General features: G+C 44.7%; 1 protein-coding gene and 1 long non-coding RNA gene across 7 annotated transcripts in view; one reads left to right on the forward strand and one right to left on the reverse strand.

Moving 5' to 3' along the window:
* LOC142140662 (NACHT, LRR and PYD domains-containing protein 3-like) overlaps positions 1–14,752 on the reverse strand; it is a 141,818-nt gene that overhangs the window by 28,772 nt on the left and 98,294 nt on the right. For all 6 annotated transcript variants that reach the window (XM_075198421.1, XM_075198418.1, XM_075198417.1 and 3 more), the window contains 2 exons: positions 10,824–10,994; positions 3,145–3,315 (listed from right to left, as the gene is read on the reverse strand). In XM_075198421.1, the coding sequence (XP_075054522.1) occupies positions 3,145–3,315; positions 10,824–10,994 (342 nt within the window). The remainder of the gene's footprint in view (positions 1–3,144; positions 3,316–10,823; positions 10,995–14,752) is intronic.
* Positions 8,604–14,752, forward strand: part of LOC142140664 (uncharacterized) — a 43,457-nt gene continuing 37,308 nt past the window's right edge. The window contains exon 1 of the long non-coding RNA XR_012688553.1: positions 8,604–9,054. This is a non-coding gene — a long non-coding RNA (uncharacterized LOC142140664). The remainder of the gene's footprint in view (positions 9,055–14,752) is intronic.

Consider the following 14,752-nt stretch of genomic DNA (forward strand, 5'->3'; position numbering starts at 1 on the left):
ACAAATGAACCTTCTATAATAATTGGCGAAGCCCAGGAACCTCTGCAACGCTTTGAGATTGTTTAGTTGCACCCAATCCAGGATAGCTTGAACCTTTGATGGATCCATGGAGAATCCCTCAGAAGGGATTACGTAACCCAGGAAGGATACCTTCTGCACCTCAAACTCGCAATTTTCTAGCTTGGCGTAGAGGTGGTGTTCTCGTAACTTCTGTAGAACCTGTTTAACGTGACCCCGATGTATCGATAATGATTTGGAATATATGAGGATATCGTCTAATAAGACAACTACAAAAAGGTCTAGGAACTCATGAAGAACTTCGTTAATCAAATCTTGGAACACTGCAGCTGCATTGCTAAGACCAAACGGCATGACTAGATACTCGTAGTGGCCAGAATGTGTGTTGAACGCCGTCTTCCACTCATCTCCTTCCTTGATACGGGTGAGGTTGTATGCTCCACGAAGATCGATTTTGGTGAAGACTGTAGCGCCTCGTAACTGATCAAATACGGAGATGAGAGGAAGGGGGTAGGTATTCTTGACTGTAATGGGGTTCAGTCCTCGATAATCGATACAGGGTCTCAGTCCTCCATCTTTTTTGGATACAAAGAAGCATCCAGCTCCTACTGGAGATTTAGAGGGCCTGATGAACCCTTTCTCTAAGTTTTCATCTACATACTACTGCATAGACTTAGTCTTTGGACCAGAGAGAGAGTACAAGCGTCCCTTGGAACCAGGAATAAGCTCAATAGCACAGTCGAAGTCGCGGTGAAGTGGTAAGGTGTCAGCAGCTTTTTTGGAGAACACATCCCAAAACTCATGATATTGTGAGGGAAGCTGCTCAGGAATTTACTGAATAACATACAGAGGCATAGTTAGACAAGACTGTGCACAAAAAGAGCTCCACTGAATAATTTCTCCTTTGACCCAATCCACAACAGCGTTATGACGGGAAAGCCAGGGATGGCCCAGGATCAACGGAACCGAAGGACAGTCAATAAGGAAGAAAGTCATGGACTCTGAATGGAGAGCTCCTATGTTCAATTGTAGTAGTGGAGTCTCCCAGACGATCTTGCCTCCAGGCAACGAACTCCCGTCTAAGCCACAGACTGTAATAGCAGCTTTGAGCTTCACTGTTGGAATCCCAGCAGAGCGGGCAAACCCGATGTCAAGAAAGTTGCCTGCAGCTCCACAGTCAATGAAGGCGGACAGGGTCACAGAACTGGCACCAAAAGTGACTTGCGCGGGAATGAGTACGGCATTCTTTGGGGAAACAATTTGCAGACCTAGGTGAACCTTCCCCTCATTCCCTAGGCATGCTCTTTTCCCGGATTATTAGGACAGGAGCGGGAGAAGTGGCCCTTAGTACCACATTAGAGACATAGGCCTTGTGACCGTCTTCTGTCTCTTTCCTCAGGGGAGAGGCGATATGCTCCTAACTGCATAGGCTCCTCAACATCCGTGGAAACAGGAATAAATGCAGACGGAAAGGAAGATGCCTCCTTCTCAGACTTCCTCTCCCTAATTCTCCTATCAATTTTAATGGCGAGCTGCATAAGACTCTCCAATGAGGTAGGAGAAGGGTACTGCACTAGTGAATCTTTGATCTGTTCTGACAGTCCTAAGCGAAACTAGCTATGTAACGCTGGATCATTCCATCCACTGTCAGGCGACCATCTGCGGAATTCAGTGTATTCTTCTGCCGATCGTCGACCTTGCTTTAAGGCCCGTAGATGAGCCTCAGCGGAGACCACTTAATCCGGGTCATCGTATAGCAGACCTAATGCATCAAAGAAGGCTTCTACTGACTGCTTGGTAGGACTTGTCTGTGGCAGGGAGAAGGCCCAGGACTGGGTGTCACCCCGAAGAAGGGAGATGATAATTCCAACCCTCTGTTGTTTTGAACCCGAAGACCGGGGTCTCAACCGAAAGTAGAGCTTGCAGCTCTCCTTAAAGTTCCGGAACAAGGATCTATTTCCAGAGAACCGGTCCGGCAGATTCACCTTAGGATCACAGGTGGGACCTGAAGAAGCTTGTGAAGTCCTTGAGGCCTCTTCCTGAGTGGACAAACGATGGGATAATCCCTGAACCATCTGTGACAGCATCTGAATTTGGCCAGCCAGGACCTGAGCTGGAGACAAGTTGGTACCGCTTTCATCCATTGCGTATTCTGTCTCCGTAAATTCAGTATTTGGCCGGTTATAATGTTAGGCTGCTAGCCCTGATCACCAACCCACAGAACTAGATGATGGAGGTTTCACCTTTAGCAGCCGCCTTTCCCTTAGAGCTAGGTGCGCTCACCATTACTCGGATGCCCCCAGGACTTAACTCCAGGTGTAGTGTGGGTTGGTAATACAGGACCACAGCGGCGGGCCAGGAGACTGGTAGAAAGCAGCGGGTAGTCAAAATGATAGCCAAGGTCAAGGGTCATGAGCAAACGGGATAGTCGGTAAACACGCCAGAGGATGGGGTCACAGGCTAGGTAGCAGGGTCCAAGGTCCAAGCCAAAAGGGTCAGGATCACAGGAAACAACAGGCAGGGTCCAAATCCAGGCAACGGGTCATACACAGGCAATCCAGCAGAGTATCCACAGTACAGTGACAAGGGGCAGAGCAGGTCAGCAGAACTGGTAACAGTAAGCTATAACCGGCAGTGAGGCTGCAGACCTCACTGCCTTAAATACTAGTGGCCACCAATCAGAGCCTATCTCTGAACAGCCACCTGAATAATTAATTAACACCAGATAAATGAGCCCACAGGCTAGTGCAAAGCTTGTTTAATCAAGCCACAGGTTTTTTACCCTGCTGTGCGTGCGCGCCCGGCTTCCTCCGCTGCCGGGACGCAGAGCAGGGCAAAAAGCTTCCGACCGGCCAGGATCCGGAAATGACGTCCCGGTCGTCAAGGTGACGGGCGGGATGCCAGAGGGCACAGTAAGCGAGCCGCGGCGGTACTCGTGTTACACACATACTGTGTATATATATATATATATATATATATATATATATATATATATATATATATATATATATACACTCAGATTACACAAATGGAAATTATAATAGGTTAAGTTTCTGTGATTTTGCCTTGTGTGGTCAATGTCTTGTACTGAGAGGACAGTTATAGAAATACTAAGACAGTTCTTACGTAAGATCTTGTAGGATACAGTCTGGATGTCTTAGTCCCTCGCACAGAAGTTTTATTCCAGAGTCCTGCAGATAGTTCTCTGACAGGTTCAGTCTGATCAGAGACCGGGGTGTAATAAGAACAGAGCGGAGATCATCACAGCAGGATGAGGTCAGACAACAGCACAGTAACCTGATGACAGATGAGGTATCTGGATTAGTAATTTCTTATCATTTCCAGCCTCACACTCAGCATTAAGTCATAACTGAAAGAATAAACTGTGTAATGTAGATACAATTGTTGGTGTATATTGCAGCTATAAGGATGTAGGTGTATGTCACTGATAATGTTGTTATTAATGTACTGAGCATAGATGAGGGTAGGTGGATGTGTAGGATGTGACTCCTTAGAGTATTGATCAGTAAAAGATCATGTGACCTCAGAATGACTTTCCATGAACTGCAGGCACTTTTATTATCAGTTACTTTAGGATGACATAAATCATATATCTAACTAAGACAGAGGTTATTTACATGAATCAATCCACATATATAAAACATATTAACATGTTGATTAAAGATTATTTAAAAAATAAGATTTTTACCAACCGTAAAATCCATTTATCTGACTCCATTGGGGGACACTGCGAGACATTGGGGTGTAGTAGTGGGTCTAGGAGTCTTGTCACTTTAACTACTAGTAGATCTCTGCGCTCTTAACCCCTCCTCTCCTGTGAACTCCTCAGTTTTGACTAACCAAGCGTGAGAGGAAAGGAGGTGAAACAACCTAAAAGGTCTTAAATATCAAAAACATAAGACAAAAGTTTTTACACACAGAACTATATATAGAGCAAAGGAGGGTGCGCAGTATCCCCCAATTGAGTCAGAGAAATGGATTTTACAGTGAGTAAAAATCTTATTTTCTCTTTCCTGCCATTGGGGGATACTGCGAGACATTGGGGTTATACCAAAGCTTCCTCAAGGGCGGGAATGCTCTGTACCAGCTGCACGCATAATCCTGCGACCAAAGCTTGCATCAGCTGATGCAAAGCCATGTAGTCTATAAAATTTGGTAAAGGTGTGGACGGAAGACCATGTTGCCGCTCTACACAGCTACTCCGCCGACGACCCTTGCCTAGCCACCCAGGAGGCCCCCACTGCCCTGGTAGAATGTGCCTTTAAGTTTCCCGGGACAGGTTGCGAGGCTATCATGTAGGCTTCCTGAATAGTGGATGTAATCCAGCGGGCAATAGACTGCCTAGAGGCTGGCCGCCCCCACTTATGGGCGTCATAGAGCACAAATAGGTCTCTGGTCTTTCTGACCGGAGCCGAACGGTCTATATAACACTGTAGCACCCGGACCATGTCCAGACACTGAAGAGACTCCTCCTGAGAATCTCGGCTAGACTGTTTAAATGCTGGAACCACAATCTCCTGGTTCAAATGGAATCTGGATACCACCTTTCAGCAAAAAGAGGGTTTTGTACGGAGAACTGCTCTATCCGAATGGAAAATGAGGAAAGGAGGGTCACAGCGAAGTGCCCCAAGTTCAGACACTCTGCAAGCTGAAGCAAGAGCCAAGAGAAAGGCTATCTTCCAAGTAAGGTACCTGAAATCTATAGACTTTACAGGCTCGAATGGAGGCCTAGAGAGGGCTCCAAGAACCAGGTTGAGGTCCCACGGTTCTACTGGATGACAAAACAGGGGTTGTAAATGTAAAACCCCCTGTAGAAAAGTTTTAACTTCTGGATAGTTTACAATCTTACGTTGAAAATAAACGGAGAGAGCAGGAACCTGACCCTTGAGTGAACCTAAGCGAAGGCCCTTCTGCCCGCCCTCCTGCAAAAAAACTAGCTGGCGGGCCAGCTTAAATTTTGAGGTGTGTAATCCCTTAAACTCACACCACATAATATATGTCTTCCAAACCCTATAGTTAATGGCTGAAGGCGGCTTTCTGGTCCTGACCAAGGTATCTATCACCTGCTGAGAGAACCCCTTAGATTTCAGAAATAGGGATTCAATAACTAGGCCGTCAAAGCCAGAAGATCTAAACCTTGGTAAAGAAACGGACCCTGCACCAGAAGGTCCGTCCGCAAGGGTAGGCGGAATGGAGGAGCTGCTGCCAGCCCTAGGAGATCTGAGAACCACGCTCTGCATGACCAATACAGGGCTATTAGAATAGCGGGAACCTGCTCTCTTTTTAACTTCTTTAGAACCCGAGCAAGCATGGGGATGGAAGGGAATATGAAGACCAACCGAAAGTTCCATGGGGAAGTCATGGCATCTATTAATTCGGTCTCTGGGTCTCGAGCTCCTGTGCCGTAACGCGGGACCTGATGGTTCAGCTTGGAAGCCATCAGATCTATCTCCGGATATCCCCAGCGATTCACCAGGAGGGAGAATATCTGTTTGTTCAGGGCCCATTCTCCCGGGTGAAAGGTATGCCTGCTGAGGAAATCGGCTTCCCAGTTCTGACTACCTTGAATGTGGATGGCTAAGATCCTGGGAACCTGATGCTTTGCCCAAGTCAGAATGCGTCTTGCCTCTCGCATCACAGCCACGCTGCGAGTTCCTCCCTGGGGATTTATGTAAGCCACCGTAGTGGCGTTGTCGGACTGTATCTGAAGAGGCTTTCACCTGAGAAATCCTTGGGCTCCTATCAGCATATTGTATACCGCTCGGAGCTCTAGAATATTTATCAGAATAGAAGCTTCCTGAGGAGACTACAGACCCTGAAGTCTTAGGTGACCAGTCACCCCTCCCCAACCTGACAGACTCGCGTCCGTCGTGACCAGAGTCCATGACCAGGCCTGAAGGGATTGGCCCGTCTTAAGATTTGTCCTGGATAACCACCAGGCCAGGGACAGTCTTGTGGACCTGGACAGATGAATGATCTGCCTGTCCAATAGTTTCTGAGATCACGACCATTTGTGCAGGATCTCCGATTGAAGTGGCCGGGAATGAAACTGCGCAAATGGGACTGCTTCAAATACTGAAACCATAGTCCCCAGTAGCTTCATGCAACTGAGGATAGAGACCCTCCTCTTCACTAACAGGGCTTTGATCTTCCTTTGAAGAGCTAAGGATTTTTCCTTCGGAAGAAACAACCTCTGAACCTGAGTATCGAATATCAGACCCAGAAACCGTATCCGTTGAGCAGGGATTAATGAAGATTTCGGAATGTTTAACACCCAGCCGTTATTCTGAAGAAACTTCATAGCTATCTCTATGTGTTGAGACAGGAGAGCTGCTGACGGGGCCTTCAAGAGAAGGTCGTCCAGATAGGGTATTATTGTTATCCCCTTCTGACGCACCATGATGGCCATCAAAACCCTGGGTGCAGTAGCTAGACCAAAAGGGGGAGCTCTGAACTGAAAATGATCCTCTCCGACCGCAAAACGTAACAGGGACTGGTGTCCCTCACATATCGGGACATGCAGGTAAGCATCCTTGATGTTAATGGAAGCCAGAAATTCCTCCTCTTTTATTCCTGCAATCACTGAGCGCAAGGACTCCATACGGAATTTCCGAATCCTCAGTTGTTTGTTTAACAACCGAAGATTCAAAACGAAGCGTCTGGCTTCGGAACAAGGAAAAGGTTTAAATAGAAACCTTGCCCTCTCGGGGAGGGACCCATACAATAACCTGAGCTCTCAGAAGTCTTTGTATGGACTCCTTCAGCACCTTGCACCTGAGAGGACAGAGAGGAAGGGGGGAAACGAAAAATCTGTGAGATGGGGGATGAGCTAGGTCTATGACCTAGCCTCGGGAGACAACTCCTCGAATCCAGAGATCTGTTGTGGATGCCCACCATTGATCCCTGAACTGAAGAAGACGTGGTCCCACATGTATCTCCCCCCGAGGAGAATAGTCAAGCGGCCGATTTGTCCGCAGAGCGGGCACCTGCTCCCCTGCCCCCTGCTGGACGTTCCTCTAGAAGCCATGTATTGGCCCCTTGACGGGTAACCCCACCTCGGGCAAAACTCCGATATGACCGAAATCTGCCCTGGCGGGGTTTGTTGCCTACTGTAGGAAGAGCAGTGCTCTTTCCGCCCGTGGTCTCACGAATAACCCTTTCAAGCTCAGCTCCAAACAGGGTTATTCCATCAAAGGGGAAATTTTCGAACGCTCTCTTAGAGTCAGCAGCCACCGACCATGATCTTAACCAGAGACTACGGCGAGCCACTACAATTAGTGCGGAGGCCTTAGCGTTGACAGAAAGAGCATCCATGGCTGCATTCGCTACATACTCCGACGTCTCTAGCACATGCTTTGCTAACGTCAATAGTTCTGAGCGAGGAGAACTATCCTCTAAACCTCTAATCAGCTGCTCGATCCAAAGCTGCACGGCCTTGTTAGCCCAGGCCACAGCCATATTTGGTCTGATAAAACTGCCAATAGCTGTATATGCTGACCGGAGAGCTAAATCACACTTCTTATCTGTCTGATCCTTAAGAGCTATACGCTCTTGACTAGAATGGCAGAAGATGAAGCTAGACGTGCCACAAGAGCGTCCACCCTAGGCAACGACTCCCGTCTAACCGCATCCTCAGGAGGCAGAGGGTAAAGGGAATTAAATTTCCCTGGCATCATAAATTGTCTATTTGGTTTCTGCCAAGCTTCAGAAACTATCTCTAACATCTCAGGCAAATGGGGAAAAGTCGCAAACTGCGCCTTGGTCCTTTTAAACAGGGAAACTCCTGTGGAAGCCATGGGCTCAGGCTCAGCAAACCCCAAGGTATGCCTGATACCTAAAATGAGACTATCCACACTCTGAGAAGCAGATAAATCAGAGCTATGGCGACCTTCCCCCTCTAGGTCAAAATCGAATTCTCCTTCCTCCGCCAAGGAGGGGTCAGATACCAGATCATTATCCTGAACAGTATCGGGGATAATTCTTTTACCCCTGTGAGAAATAGATAACAATCTATCGTCCCTAGCCGATTCATTTCAGTGTGCGCCTGTGTTCTCGTCAGACTGACTGCTTGTAAACGTGAGTGGGGTAGAATTTTCACCTACTTCTGCAACCCGTAGCATGACATTAGTTAACCTCTCCACAGCCGTTGAGAAGGATCGAAGCCAAGGTGGTTCCTCCACTGCTGCAGACGCCTCCCGGGCTGAAGTGTTCCGCGCCTGAGCGTCAGCTGTACAAGCTGCGCAAAGGGCGTCCCGGTCCATCTGTCCCACAGAAAGTTTTGTCTTACATTTGCACAGCTAAAATACGTCACAGAAGTTACAGAGTTACTTTTTGACCCCTTCTCAGTCATTCTCTTTCTCTCAAACAATACAAGCTAATAAAGCCTTGTATTTTAAGAAAAAAACAGACAAGTGGTGTAAAATATAGACAACAGGAACTACCAAGCCCCTTGTAGTCCTATACACTAAAAACACCTCTTCCAATTACCAAATACAGCGCTGTCTGTGAGAAATATAAATGTCATATAAATCACTTCCAAATAAGCAACCAATAAACAACTATAACAAGCCTGCATAATTTGCTTTTTCCTTTTTAGGCGGCAGTCTTGGTTCCCAGCAGAGGAGAGGCAGAGCGGAAGAGCAGGGCAGCGCTGTCTCAGAGTCTCCACGTGTCTTTCAGCACCAGGAAGTGCTTGGGAGGAAGGAAGCGCTTGGAACTCCTCCTCCTCCTTCTTGAGAGATGCCCGCCTCCTAGGTCTATACAGACCACTATGTATTGCTGGCGCACGCTGTATTAAAGTGCCCAGGATGTGCGCTAGTCTCCGCAGCTCCACTCACCTCCAAAGAGTGTGAGCGCTACTAATGTCCCCCCTAATATGCTCGTTGTCAGGGGTTGCGCGAGCGGGGACCTGCCGGCAAGAGTAACAGCAAGGGAGGAGAGGCTGAAGTAGCTTCACTCCCCTGCCGCGTAAGGAGCTGAGGCTGCAGTGTCCGCAGACCGCTGATCAAAAACCAGGTACCCGAGTCACTGTTCTCTTAAATATGCCTCCAGCTTTTCTCATATATCCATTATAAACTAGGGCTGCCGGCAGAGGTGCCAAATAAGTGAGCCAGGCTTCACATACTTTGTGCGGGGCCCAGAGTGAGCAGAGCTAAGTCCTACTCACTCCCCTGGGTCTTAGTTTGAGCCCCGCATGCACCATAAAGGGAATAAAAATAAAAACATGAATTTATCTACAACTAACTGAGTGAAGGCAGGAGGCCTTTACTCTAGTGACCATTGCTCCCTAAGAAAAAACTGAGGAGTTCACAGGAGAGGAGGGGTTAAGTAGGGGAGGGGCACAGAGATCTACTAGTAGTTAAAGTGACAAGACTCCTAGACCCACTACTACACCCCAATGTCTCACAGTGTCCCACAATGGCAGGAAAGAGAAATCCCATTGTTGCCTGGACATTCACCAATCAACACATCTAATCTTCTGACCCCCACCCCATATTATTATCATATAATGTGACAGCCGCTCCCATTGTCTGTTTATCAAACAATACACATTTTTGTAAAACACCTTTTCTCTATTCTCTAGTTAAATCCTCTGTTCATCTGACCCTGTATATTATATACTGTCTCTGAGCACCCTAAAAAATCATATCCCTTTGAAGGGAGAAAACTGCTGTGCGCCCTCCTGCAAACTAGAGAAGACCCCCACACATCCCCGGTGACCCTCCGCCAGACCCGTCTCTACCTATTTATCTCATTTAAATAATCCCTCAATAGGAATTCTGTTTTTTTTCTTTTTATATGGGTGTGAAAGTATGACATCACAAGCGTTCATTTACATAAAACAGTATATTCACTGCGGTTCTCACTTAGTAAATGACACTTAGGGGAGTATTCAATTGTGAGCGTTAACACTGAAAAACGAGCGCTCGAAAAATATTATCGTTTATACGGTAATATTGCACGCGAAAAGCGTTAATACGGTAGTTTACTCGCGGAATTTCAGCTCGCAGCTCAGGGAGCAGCGAGCTGAAATTTCACGAGTATTTACCGTATTAACGCTAAGATTTTTCGAGCGCTCGTTTGTTAGCGTCAACGCTAACAATTGAATACGCCCCATACTGTAATAAAGTTGTTTCTAAACACCGTTACATATGAGGAATACAAGTGTCACCCTTTTGTCTAGGTCTCCAAATACCTAACGTGAGAGCTGTCTGGGAAATATAATATTATTATTGTACATTTGTAAGATGCCAGAGTGCTCCACAGCGCCGTACAGTAGGGAAGACAGGACATACATAAAACAGAACATATATAAAACAGGGACATAAAAGGTAGATAAAATAAATACAAGCATGAAAACAAAGGGTGTGGAGGACCCTGCTCATTAGACAGGTTACTGTCTAAGTGGAAGAGGGCACAGCTGAAACAAGAGGAGCGAGAGTGGCTCAGAGTGGAGATTGGGATGGATGTGACGGTGCATTAGTGTGAGAAGTATCATCGGGGATAAGGTAACACCTAATAAAGAAAAGGGTTTTCAGAGAGCGTCTAAAGATTTCAATAACTTATAATATTAATAAACAATATAAATAACACATTTAGAAAAAAACACTTATAATGAAACAAAACAAAGGTTGTAAGTTAATAAATAGTAAAATAGCTCCATAAATATATACTCAGATTACATATATGGAAATTATAGTAGGTTATGTTTCTGTGATTTTGCCTTGTGTGGTCTATGTCTTGTACTAAGAGGACAGTTATATAAATACTAAGACAGTTCTTACGTAAGATCTTGTAGGATACAGTCTGGATGTCTTAGTCCCTCGCACAGAAGTTTTATTCCAGAGTCCTGCAGCTTATTCCGTGACAGGTCCAGTCTGATCAGAGACCGGGGTGTAATAAGAACAGAGCGGAGATCATCACAACAGAATGAGGTCGGATGACAGCTCAGTAACCTGATGACAGATGAGGTATCTGGATTAGTAATTTTTTATCATTTCCAGCCTCACACTCAGCATTAAGTCATAACTGAAAGAATGAACTGTGTAATGTAGATACAATTGTTGGTGTATATTGCAGCTATTAGGATGTAGGTGTATGTCACTGATAATGTTGTTGTTGATGTACTGAGTATAGATGAGGGTAGGTGGATGTGTAGCCGGATAACGTCTCCTTAGAGTATTGATCAGTAAAAGATCATGTGACCTCAGAATGACTTTCCATGTACTGCAGGCACTTTTATTATCAGTTACTTTAGGATGACATAAATCATATATCTAACTAAGACAGAGGTTATTTACATGAATCAATCCACATATATAAAACATATTAACATATTGATTAACGATTATTTAAAAATCTCATTGTTGCCTGGACATTCACCAATCAACACATCTAATCTTCTGACCCTCACCCCATATTATTATCATATAATGTGACAGTCGCTTCCATTGTCTGGTTATCAAACAATACATATTTTAGTATTATAGATAAATCCGCTGTTCATCTAACCCCGTATATTATATATCGCACCGTATCTAGTTATAAACATAAAATATAACAAACAATATAAAATCAATCTGCGTCCAGCTTTTCAGGTCTCTGGATACAGCAAAAAATCCTCCTGGTGGGAATAGTAAAAGTGTCACATCAAAGTCCAGTCTACTAACACTTTATTATCACCCCATTGTTCATTTACACTGTTCTGTTTCTCTCTTAGGGGGGTAATCAATTGTTAGCGAGACGGGGTGAAATACCTGCGCTCAAAAAATATTACCGTTAATACGGTAATTACTCGCTGAATTTCAGCTCGCAGCAGGGAGCTGCTAGTTGAAATCCAGCGAGTAAATTACCGTATTAACGGTATTTACGCGCAAATTACCGTATTAACGGTAATATTTTTCGAGCGCGGGTATTTCACCCGTCTCGCTAACAATTGAATATCCCCCTTATTAAAGTAATTCTATCGTTTCAAAATAAGCATTGCCCAATCAATTGTATGTGTTTCCAAAGCACAAGGTGGTTTATTTTAGCAGATGTAAATAGTCAACAATTCAATACATTATTATATTATGATAAAGTACAGTACAGCACAGCCAATACCAAAAGATAAGTACATACCAATGCTATTGCATGCGCTCGCTGCGCACCCACGGGACCCCGGTGGACCGTATATCTGTTAGAATACTGTGTCAGAGTTGACTGAGAGCCAAAGGGTGTGCAGCTATGATTATATACAGTACAGTGTTACACTTGAACAATAGAGATGACGTAGATTGTTTCTATAGGTCCAGACGTTGGGTGGGTCCAGGGTAAACAGATCATAGGCTGATTCAATCTAAGGAATCCAAAGGTGTGGGTCGTCTCTCCAGGGGGTCTGCTCCTTTCATAGCCAGCATCATACAAAGGTGTATTCCCTAATATCAATAACTAAAGTATGCAATGTGCGATCTCTTCACCGACTGCACCGGACAGCTGCTGATGAATTGGGTTTCAGTATGATACCAGACATGCCACCTTTCCCACAACCTGAACCTTGAGTATCACTGAAGTGTACGTATAATCATTATATATATATATATAGACTAATAATAAACCAAACACTATCTGCTCATAAATTACAGTGTAACGAAACCAATATGAATATGAATTATATAAATAACTAAATGTTGTAATGCGAGTGTGTGCGTGCGTATTTTACCGTGCGATCGCATCACGCCACGTGTTACGTGGCGTACGCTTCGCAATTGCACGGCAAACCAATATTAAACCAATATACTTTCGTTCATCCAATTATATGACTTTGACACCCTATATGTATTGCTCGGTTTATCCTGATTTATGTCTTTTCCAGAAACAGCGCAACCAGAAGATGCAAAATGCGTCATATTAAGAGTAGAAATGAGCGGTTCGGATTTTGTGAAATCAGAAATCTGAATTTCGGGGTTCAGAGTCATGACTCCGAGTTCTCTCTCCACATTCGGATCTGAAAACGAGGCACAATGTATTTTCCAGTAAAATGTTGGATCTCGCAATGTTTTGGATCAATACCTTCTCTATATAGTCCTCCCTGGTGTTCTCATCTGCCATTACAGAAGAGAACATCGTTTCCAGGGGGTTGGACAGAGTGAAAGAGGTAATTTATATGGCAAGTAATAGCTGTGATCTTACAGTAGTCTATGTAGAGAGCAGTGGCTACTGTATGACATCTGAACTATTTAGTGGAGAATAAAAATGATAGATTTCTTCCTTTAAAAATCCCAATTATTTCAATCTGAGTGCAATTGTGTGAGGGGCAGAATCAGTGATATCCTTAGAAAGCGAGTAAACAAGATTTTCTTTGACCACCAATTGTCTATGTTTGAATTAGATAATGGAGCAGTGTCAGAAGAATTGATAGGTAACATTCCCTCTTTTCCCCATCTCATTGGACGTTCCCCTGATGTGGTGACAGCTATAAGTAGCTCCAACTTCAAGTAGCATTACTCCTCTTGTCACCATGGATCAGTCTACAGATCAGGAGTATCCCAGTACCAGTACTGGCAGTAGTAGTACTTTTTTCGACCTCCACTTGTAACAAAGGTCATGCAGGAAGAAAGTGTACTCAAAATCCAAACAATATTTGTCAAACTCAATCTCACAGAAAACATCAGCTCTTGATGTAAGGAGACTTAAAAGATAAGTTTCTGGTGAATGTGATGATTTGTCCAAAAATATAAATATATCTAACATTCCATACACCACCCACAGTGGTAAGACAAGGGTCAGACTATGTCCAATTTTTGCTAGTAGGGTTACTGCACTGCACTGCTGGTACATGTACTAGAAAGCTCATTTTAAACAGAGAGCCCAACCTGGTCATGCAGTTTCCTTAGCTTCTCATGCACCATCTTACTGTGTAGTGTAGGTCTGTGACCTCCAACAGTGTCACATCAGTGCATGAAAAGAACACTGAGGCTGAAGAACTTGGGCACTCACATAATGCTGAGGACAGTCTAAGGGTTTCCATGAGTGCTATATGTGAGTCTGATGTTTCAGATTCTGACTCTGCAATTATAGATGAGTCACAACCATTTGGAATTGTGAGGATGAGTACAGACGATGATATAGACACAAAATTTGAGGATGCTACTTTGAACTTACAGATGTGTAAGAGGATGAGGGGGATAATTGTGGATCTGAAAATTAATGTGATATACTTGAACAAGATAATGAGGAGGATGATGATGATTGTGTTGAAGTAAGGCAGCTACCAGTGGTACCACCTCCTGTCCATGATAAGCCCATAGTCACGCCAGGGTATAAAACCAAAAAAGCACCTCTCGTGTTTGGAAATATTTTTAGCTCACCTCAGACAGCATTTGTCAAGGCATCTGTAGGCATTGTGACGCCACAATAAGTAGAGGTAGTTACGTTGATCATCTAGACACCGCCTCTCTGATAGGTCATTTGCACATAGCTTTTTTTAAAGGTGGAAAATTGTATATAGTAACAAGCAGCCCAGAATCAGGTAGCAGCCGAATGGATAAACACCTCATTCAATCTTCACCGTCAAAACACCTTCATCATCAACCTCCTCATTATTAGTACGTAGTCCAGCATTCAACTTTCCAATTCCAACCGACTCCCCTAATGCAATCCCTGATTCCCAAGAGACATCCTTGCACGCTACAGCTGCTGCTGCTGGGGGTGATACATCTATACATGAGGGGAC

Source organism: Mixophyes fleayi, chromosome 2, assembly GCF_038048845.1.
Source record: "Mixophyes fleayi isolate aMixFle1 chromosome 2, aMixFle1.hap1, whole genome shotgun sequence".
In the NCBI taxonomy this organism is placed as follows: Eukaryota; Metazoa; Chordata; class Amphibia; order Anura; family Limnodynastidae; genus Mixophyes; species Mixophyes fleayi.